This window comes from Coregonus clupeaformis, chromosome 36 (genome assembly GCF_020615455.1).
Source record: "Coregonus clupeaformis isolate EN_2021a chromosome 36, ASM2061545v1, whole genome shotgun sequence".
In the NCBI taxonomy this organism is placed as follows: Eukaryota; Metazoa; Chordata; class Actinopteri; order Salmoniformes; family Salmonidae; genus Coregonus; species Coregonus clupeaformis.
In genome coordinates, this window is record NC_059227.1 from 9,269,784 (window position 1) to 9,278,975 (window position 9,192).

General features: G+C 41.9%; 2 protein-coding genes across 2 annotated transcripts in view; one reads left to right on the forward strand and one right to left on the reverse strand.

Annotated features, from left to right (window-relative positions):
• ncoa1 (nuclear receptor coactivator 1) overlaps positions 1-3,503 on the reverse strand; it is a 93,551-nt gene extending 90,048 nt beyond the window's left edge. Inside the window, exon 1 of the mRNA XM_041865644.2 lies at positions 2,941-3,503. The gene's annotated coding sequence lies outside the window, so the exon portion shown is untranslated. The remainder of the gene's footprint in view (positions 1-2,940) is intronic.
• Positions 3,504-6,533: 3,030 nt separating this feature from the next.
• Positions 6,534-9,032, forward strand: LOC121552499 (60S ribosomal protein L7-like 1). Its single transcript, XM_041865448.1, has 6 exons — positions 6,534-6,638; positions 7,179-7,287; positions 7,405-7,568; positions 7,777-7,914; positions 8,064-8,173; positions 8,358-9,032. The coding sequence occupies exons 1-6, from the start codon at positions 6,619-6,621 to the stop codon at positions 8,564-8,566; spliced, it is 750 nt and encodes a 249-aa protein (XP_041721382.1). The 5' UTR covers positions 6,534-6,618; the 3' UTR covers positions 8,567-9,032.
• Positions 9,033-9,192: the final 160 nt, after the last annotated feature.

A 9,192-nucleotide genomic window follows, 5' to 3' on the forward strand; every position in this document is an offset into this window, starting at 1 on the left:
AATCTCTTCTTGTCAAACCTATCCAAGGCAGCCTATTCCAACGAACACACTAGTTTTACAGTCACCTTTAGAGTAAAAATAATCTACATAAATGGTGATTAATGTGTAGACCTAGGCCTATGTAGTCCATATGGTATGGGGTGGGGGCAATAACTCCTTTAACCTCAGCCTGGGGTGACAGTTATAGGGGGAAACTCTGAGAAATCAGCGACCAAAAATATCCAACAGGTACAGAGAACACAAGACAGGCACTGTTATGCGATAGCAGCCAATAGCCTAAAGCGCATCCCTCCATTATGAGGAAATAGTATATAACTGACAGGCCATACATTGATCCCCATCTGGGGAGCTGAACAAAAACCAACAAGACTTCTCAACAAATAGATTAAAAGATGCTCTATTAGAATAGAAGTGAACCTATAGGAGTGACAACACATCCACTACTAAACAGTCTCCAGCCACAGCAGTCATGATGCAGCAGGCAGCTAACACTGACTGATGTTCCTCTCACACTGAACCTGTTACAACATCCTGTACTTTAAACTTTGGGGTTGAGATTTTCACTACCGTTTCTCAAATCTGTTAAAATGACTCCTGAGGGCACGGATCCAGTCAGCAGATGCTACTGTAGTAGTTTTCCCTCTTCACCACAACAAGTTGAAGTGAGGGCCACGGGAGTCAGTCACACTGCCTGCCTGCCAAAGCAGCTCCCTCCCACAGCTCAGTCCCACTGTACAAACTGTTGTCTCAGTTCTCTTCCTAGTGTGCCCCGATAAGAAATGGGACACTGGGATCTGGTTCCTCACCTCGCTCTGTGCCACAACTCTCTCTTCCTTCATTCTCTCTCTCGCTCCCTATATTTCTTTCCCTACCCCCACAAATTCACAGTCTGCTGCACAAGCTTTCTTTCCAGGGAGAGGAGAATGTAGGTCAGCTCTCTGACGGCTGGGGAGGCACAGCTGATCTCCCCACTCCGTTCCATTTGCAGCAGCGGAAGTGTGTGTGTGCCTCGCGCCGAAACAGGGCGAGAGTTGAGGGACACAGCACAGCACAACACACACAAATCTGATCCCCCTCCCAAGGGTTTGGATCATACATTAAAAAATATTAATGCAAAATCAATGGTACCATTTGATCATAAAGGCTATTACATTCCTCATTATACATTCACTGGATATTGTCATTCACAATATGAATCCTTTTTCTAAATGCACACCTGAAATCCTTAGCCTACTGCAGGTGCCTCGGGTTAAAAAACAAATTCCTCACTAAGCATGTGAAAAGGAATGCTTTAAACATGACAACACTTAAAAGGTTGTTGAGAATGGTTGTGCTTACATTTTATGCAAATCTTAAAAGATCTGGTATGACTTAGCTCCCCCCACGTCAGCATACTGTTGTATCAAATGCTCCTACAAGTCAAAATAATGTCACAAAAATGTATACATTAATTAAAGGGGGAAGGGGATACCTAGTCAGTTTCACAACTGAATGCATTCAACCGAAATGTGTCTCCCGCATTTAACCCAAGCCCTCTGAATCAAAGAGGCGGGGGGGCTGCCTTAATGGACGTCCACATCATCGGCAGATTTGTCCACCTTGCCGGCTCGGGGATTCGAACAAGAAACCTTTCGGTTACTCTAACCATGACCATCTTCCTGCTCTTTGTGACACAGGAAAACACAATAACTATGCGTCCAACAGTCATATCTCCCTCTCCTGATGAACGCTCAAATCAAGGCCATATAAATGTATCTGCTACTATATTGGAATGTTGCAGGTAACACAAGGTTGTGGATTCTTGCTCCATATTGTTCATTGCACAAACCCACCCACCATCCTAATTCTTCCAGTGTGATACATTTCTTACTTTCCCTTAGCATGCAGAAAGAAAATCAGAGAGGGGAGAAGAAACGGTCTTAACATGTAATAAAGTTGGGCAAACTGGTTGTCAAATATGAACTTTTTGTTCCGGAGCTTGATAGTTGTGCAACAGCCAATAGCAAATAAAAATGCTTGTGAAGTGATTACTAACTTTGACCTGCATTGCTGAGGCCCGATTACATTCACTTCTGTCTTTGAGGTCTAGGCTAGTAGCCTATAGTTTACACACAATACACTTTTTGCTAGGCCTAGTCTACTTGCACTGCACTTACAACCAAAAATGCACATAAAGAAACCTGAATTGAAATTGATTCTTAAATCCTCCCCCACAAAGCTAATAACAATTCAATAAAGTACAACGCTGTAAAGTGCAATAAAAGACAGTCTACAACTTTAAGGTTAACATGACTACTGGTACTTGACCTAAACGAAAGCCTCACTCACTGGTGGTGCGGCCAAAGCAAGGCCCATTCCAATCACGCCATTGGTGCAAACCTATCAATCAATTTACCGTCGTCATAAATGTAGCCCTAATTGTTTACCTAGCTAGACCTATAAAAATATTCCCAATTCAACTGGCACAGGTGGTTTGCAGAACAATTGAACTTTCCAGCGTGGTCCTGAACAAGATACTATACCATTTTGATTAAGTTTTACTAATGAAAACAATGAATTGCATCAAAGACTCATTGTATGGATAGAATATAGCAGTCTTGCAAACAAGAGGCATGTGCTCTACTAAATAATGAGTGATTGCCAAAATTCACACATCCACTAGGTCAAGGAGGATGTAAATGCCTTGATCAAAAGAACTGCAGCGAATTTTTAGTAGCTCAAACAAGTCAACTTGTTTGTTATCTCACAATTTAGCATGTTATATCAAATGCATTGCTCTAATTGAATGTGATACTGATTGGCTGGCAACTTGTCCACGTTTTATCCTCCGTTACTAATTACTAGCTGGCTAGCTCGCCATCAGCGGCTAAATATGGTTTAGTCCAAACTATTTGGCTGCAATTCTGCAGGGTGTTGTGCTTAGTTAGCTTGCTAACTTACCTGTTTATCAGTCCCCTTATCAGTTGATTGGTGACTCTCTTCTGTATTTATTCGATTTCAATACAATTTAGCTATCGGAGTTGTCACGTTAGATGCGCAATTACTATGCATTAGGTGGCTAATTCAGATGTAAACATTTGTCAGTCGCTAAAGCCGTGAGCTAGCCAACTAGCTTTTTGGCTAGTTCGGTTGCCTTGCTTTTCGGATCCGCCGCTCCGTGAATCAGTCTCTTCCACACGCTATGGATAATGTGATCTGGCGCTGTAGTTTGACACTAGCAAGGGAAAAGTTGTTGGTGGTGGCTAAACGTCAGCTAATGTTGACAAAAAAATCTGCGATAAAAAAAAAATCACACTTTTCAAACTAGCGAGATTAGCAATGCTAGCTAATTCAAAGCCAGTTTCTAAATCAATTCGATGTGTTCAGCTATACTCCATCTCTCCTTAAAAAATCAAGTTATTCCGAAATCCAATTTGCGTTTGTTTTGAAGTTGTCATTCACGGTTTACTAATATTTTAATTGTCGCGTTGGTCTCTATACTCCGCCATTTTCAACCTATCGCTAAACAAACAGTTTAGCTCATGCACGTACAATGCTCGTTCACGAGCAGAGCGCTTTGCCTCTGCTCAGTGGGCTGTAACTACTTGATTTCCGATGTAGCCTTCAACACGCATCCTTAAAAAATAAACCATTCACAAAAACATATATAAGAGGCTGTTCGTGCAACTGCTTTACAGATCTATGGTGATATTTCAAGTTCACATGGCTAGTTAGTGGGATAGCCTTGTATTAGTGGCACTGGCACCAGTATATAAATGTTTGAGTCAGTGTGAGAGAAAATTGTCTGTTTTACCAAGAAGTCAGGGTCCACAGTTCAAAGAACGCATTGTACTATACATAAACATCACAGGAGGTTGCTGAGGGGAGGACGGCTGATAATAATGGCTGGAATGGGGTGAATGGTATCAAACACATGGAAACCATCTGGCCTTAATGGAACAATCTTGCCCTAATGACTATGTACTCTTATTTCCACCTGGCACAGCCAGAAGAGGACTGGCCATCTCACAGAGCCTGGTTCCTATCTAGGTTTCTTCCTAGGTTCCTGCCTTTCTAGGGAGTTTTTCCTAGCCACCGTGCTTCTGCATTGCTTGCTGTTTGGGGTTTTAGGCTGGATTTCTGTATAAGCACTTTGTGACATCTGCTGATGTAAAAAGTACTTTAAATATACATTTGATTGATTGATTATTTAATGTGTTCCATCCATTACTATGAGCCTGTCCTCCCCAATTAAGGTGCCACCAGCCACCTGTGATAAACATTGTCATGTAGGAAATATATTCAAGACTACACAAAATATGATTGGGGTTTTTTTAGAGGAAGAGAGCGCTTGTTATTGTTTTTCGCTTTGTACTCCACTCCACTAGGTGGCAGAATGAGCAAGGCTGGGGAGTCGGCCGACGCTAGTCGGACGGAAAAAATATGGCGGAAGCAGATGATTAAGTGGATTCTGAATCTAATGGCGGTATAATCAAGGAGAATTTGAATATTGTCCAAAAGAATGGAAAACGGAGCAAAGTAGAGTACAATGATGAGTATGTTCCTTCGTATCTTGTAGGAGTACGGTTTGTAAATGAGGAGCAACTGATCGAGTTTTAAGTTCCTCGGCGAACATATCACTGACAAACTGAAATGGTCCACCCACATAGACAGTGTGGTGAAGAAGGCGCAACAGTGTCTCTTCAACCTCAGGAGGCTGAAGAAATTTGGCCTGTCACCTAAAACCCTCACAAACTTTTACAGTTGCACAATTGAGAGCATCCTGTCGGGCTGTATCACCGCCTGTTACGGCAACTGCACAGCCCGCAACCGCAGGGCTCTCCAGAGGGTGGTGCGGTCTGCACAATGCATCACCAGGGGCAAATTACCTGCCCTCCAGGACACCGACAGCACCCGATGTCACAGGAAGGCCAAAAAGATAATCAAGGAGTACTACCACCCGAGCCACTGCCTGTTCACCCCGCTCGGCGAGGACAGTACAGATGCATCAAAGCTGGGACCGAGAGACTGAAAAACAACTTCTATCTCAAGGCCATCAGACTGTTAAACAGCCATCACTAGCTGCTGCCTACATACAGACTTGAAAATCACTGACTACTTTAATAAATGAAACACTAGTCACTTTAATAATGGCACTTTAATGTTTACATATCTTGCATTACCCATTTCATATGTATATACTGTATTCTATACTATCTATTGCATCTTAGACTATGCCACTCTGATAATTATAATGACATTGCTCATCCATATATTGATATATTCTTATTCCATTCCTTTACTTAGATTTGTGTGTATTAGGTTTTTGTTGTAGAACTGTTAGATATTACTTGCTAGATATTGCTGCACTGTCGGAACTAGAAGCACAAGCATTTCGCTACACTCGCAATAACATCTGCTAACCATGTGTATGTGACCAATACATTTGATTTGATTTCAATTACCAATCTTGAGGAATCCATTTGAGATATCGAAACTGGTGGAGAGCATGCTGGGTAGAGTGAAGGATGTGAGGATCACGAGAAACGTGTGTTGCGTCTCACCCGATTTGATAAGTTTGAAGTGTCGTATGTGTCTCTTAGGAACAGGGCACCCCTCAAGGGGGTTATATCTGGAGTCTCGTGGGAAGTAGATGTTCAAGAGATGAAACATATTCCTGGAGTGATTGATGCACGTCGGATGAATCGTGTGGTGAATGAAGAAAAAGTGTTATTTTGTTTTTGATATGGCGTCTCTCCCTACTCAAGTGCCGTTAGGGTATGTTAACTACAGAGTCAGAGCATTTATCCCAAGACCAATGCAGTTTGATCATTGTGAAGCTTTTGGTCATGTTTCATGTGTTTGCCAAGATGTCCAAATAGTGGAAAAGATCCTATTATGTGTTATAAAAGTGATGAAAATGTGACATGTTGCAATTGTGGTGGGAACCATGAAGCCAAGTCTTTCAAATGCCCCACAAGGGTGAAAGAGAATGAGGTGGCCTAAGTCAGGGCTATCCAGAGCATATCATATGCAGCAGCTGTTAAAAGGGTTGAGGGTTTGAATGATGCACTTGAAGAGTCCATGGTGGTGGACAGGCCTTCACTGCAGGCTGCAGGGGTTGCCTTTCACCAGCAGGATCCTGACATTTTAAAGGTTAAGAAGGTGGACTTTGTGGCCTTTATAGCTATGGTGATAAATGGCACTGCCAAGGTAGAGAGAAGGTCCAGGAAGATAGAAATCATTGTGGAAGCGGCAGAGCGGTTCCTGGAGCTGAAAGATTTATTGGGGAAGGAGTTACATGGAATATTGTCACAAGTAGTACCACCCTCTCAGGCCCTAGAGCCTGAGAAAGGAGATATGGAGAATTGAAAGAAGTGGGAGTTTGTTTTGTTTTGTCAATGTACTATTTTTATTTGGGTGGATTAAGTTAGTTTCCCTATCACGTATGGATATTTTTTTTTACTTGTTTTGGTTTCAACCCGTCCAGTTGGCGGCGGCAATACACCTTTTTGGGTTGTAGTCCGCCATAAAACCCAAAGAAGAAGAAGAAGAAGAAGAAGGAGGAGGCTGTGGATTCTTTGATGACGTAATTTGACTGCGCCGGCGTACCTTTTCACTCACACATCGGACTTCGTGATGGCAGAGCAGGTTTCTGAGTACGTATTTGTTTACATGTTGATCTAAGTCCATCCTTTGCTAAATTTATAATTTTCAAAAAATGTCAATGGCATAAATGTATAATTAGACTAATAGGGTTCCGTCAAGCCATGTATTTGTATGATTTGTCTGAAAGATGCTCAGTACAGAGAGCTAGATAATTGGTTCTGTTTCACATGGGTATGACGTTACATTAGACATAACTAAGCCAACTTAAATAATGACATTTTAATGTTTCGACACAAGTAACACGAAACATAATCTGCTATCAAATAATTATATAACGTGACCAGAATGCCATAGCTAAATTTGTATTATTTTGGTTTGCCTTCAAAGGTAGGGCATGGCTGGCTAGCTAACTAACCAAGTTTACTTGCAAGCTAGGTAACTTCATTTCACTCATGAATCAGATCCGTGTCATGGTTTTTGTTGCAGATGGATATGGGAATAATCTTGTCAATAGTTCGGTGTGCTTTGGCCTTATCGCACCATTGTATTCTTTGTATGATATGAGTGTTGATGAGATGTCTTGTGTTTAGAGTGAAGAGGGTGATAAAGTTGGTTCCTGAGAACCTTCTGAAGAAGAGGAAGGCCTACCAAGCCATCAAAGCCACTGAGGCCAAACGTGCACTTCTAGAGAAGAGAAAGGTAACCAACTATGCGGGGCCAATGTTTTACCATGGTGGCCTTTTAATCATTTACCTATGATTGTTTTGATTTTTATAAAGTTGTAGGCCATCAACAAGTGTAAATGTGTTCATTCAGGTATCTAAAGGGAAACCCTTGAAGTTCAAGCGCTTGGAGGACTTCCTGAAGGAGAGCCATAGAAAGCATCGCGATGAGACCCGTATCAGGAGAGCAGATCACAGACCAGCTCCAGCCATGCCCCCTGCAAAGAACAGACTGGCCTTCGCTGTCCGCATCAGAGAGTGAGTGGCTGAAATCTGTAGTTACATGATGTGATTGTATAAGTGGCGCAAATAAAGCTGTGCAAATCTTGCCTGACTATTCTATACTCACAATGGAGCGTAAGTGGCTATGCAGTCACAATCATCTGGAATTACAGTATTCCATCAGCTCATCTTTAGTGGTCTGGATGAATATCGAGGTAACGTTTATATCTGTCTCTCTGTGCAGGATCAAAGGAGTCAGTCCCAGAGTTCAGAAGGTGATCCAGATGTTACGCCTGAGAAAGATCTTCAGCGGTGCCTTTGTCAAAGTTAACAAGACTTCTATGGGCATGTTGAAAATGGTTGGGCCTTATGTGGCATGGGGGTAAGTGAGAATGGGGGTCAGACTTTGGGGACCTAGGGACTGAACAGAAAATCTACTTCATGTATTGAGATTAATCCACCCTGATGTATATAATCAACTAGTTGGACAATGTATTGTAATAACTATGGCAAATGATTCAAATTAAACAGGTTTCCCAACTTGAAGTCAGTTCGTGAACTGATCTTGAAAAGAGGACAGGCCAAGATTAACAAGCGAAGGGTTGCTCTCACAGACAACACACTCATTGAGCAGCATATGGGTAAGGATCACAATTAATAATATGTATTTGTTCATCAGCGTGTGGAGTTACAAGTCTTGGTACATTTTGTATGTGCATGTCAAATTAGTCATGTAGAAAAGTTGTCATGCAGATAATTTACCACAGTGATTTTAATTGAGATACAGGTACATTACAATGTTTACATCATACCCTCTCCTCTCAGGCAAGTATGGGATCATCTGTCTGGAGGACTTGATCCATGAGATCTACTCTGTGGGGAAGAACTTCCGGGTGGTCAGCAACTTCATATGGCCGTTCAAGCTGTCTGTGGCTCGTCATGCTGCCAGGGACAAGGCAGGTCTTCTGAAGGACATAGGCAACCCAGGACCTAGAGGGACGGACATTAACTCGATAATCAGGCAGCTCAACTGAGGCTACACAAGACACTTTCATGTCAGACTTTTCTTGGAGCCAATGATGAACCTTTTTTGTTTGTCATAGCCTACTCATTGGTGGTTCTTTAATTCATTTATTTTCATGTCAATACTCTGAATTAGCCAGTCTGGCATGAGAAAAGAGATACCTTACAGATTCATAAGGATTTAATTCATCTTCATCTCAGAATTTATACTGGACCTGATCAGAATTGAACACCTGGACAGACAGTGCCCCTCTGGACTATGTTGTGATTAGACGGCAGTTATTGACCCTCCCTTTGTTGAAACATTTGTATTCTCAGTATGTTGCCACCTCTGCAGTTGCAATAAGGCCATTCTATGGAGATGCTAACAGCATCACTACTTTTCCCCTCTGGTTTTCAGAGGGATGTCATTATGCTTACTATGTATGTGAGATTACAATACTTTGTTTATTTATCAATAAACTGAAACAACAATTACTTTGGAGTGCAGCAAATGTTGCCACATGATTTGAAATGTCTAACAATTCTAGCAATTTATCAATTGTAGCAAATATTCTCTGGAGGCCAGTCTGCAGGATCAAAGGAGTCAGTCCCAGAGTTCAGAAGGTGATCCAGATGTTATGACTGAGAAAGTGTA

Excerpts from the sequence above, each read along its gene's own strand:
- LOC121552499 (XM_041865448.1), top strand. The coding sequence starts at position 6,619 with ATGGCAGAGCAGGTTTCTGA. Across the intron at positions 7,915-8,063 it reads GGGCCTTATGTGGCATGGGG|GTTTCCCAACTTGAAGTCAG; the intron begins GTAAGTGAGAAT and ends CAAATTAAACAG. Across the intron at positions 8,174-8,357 it reads ACTCATTGAGCAGCATATGG|GCAAGTATGGGATCATCTGT; the intron begins GTAAGGATCACA and ends CTCTCCTCTCAG.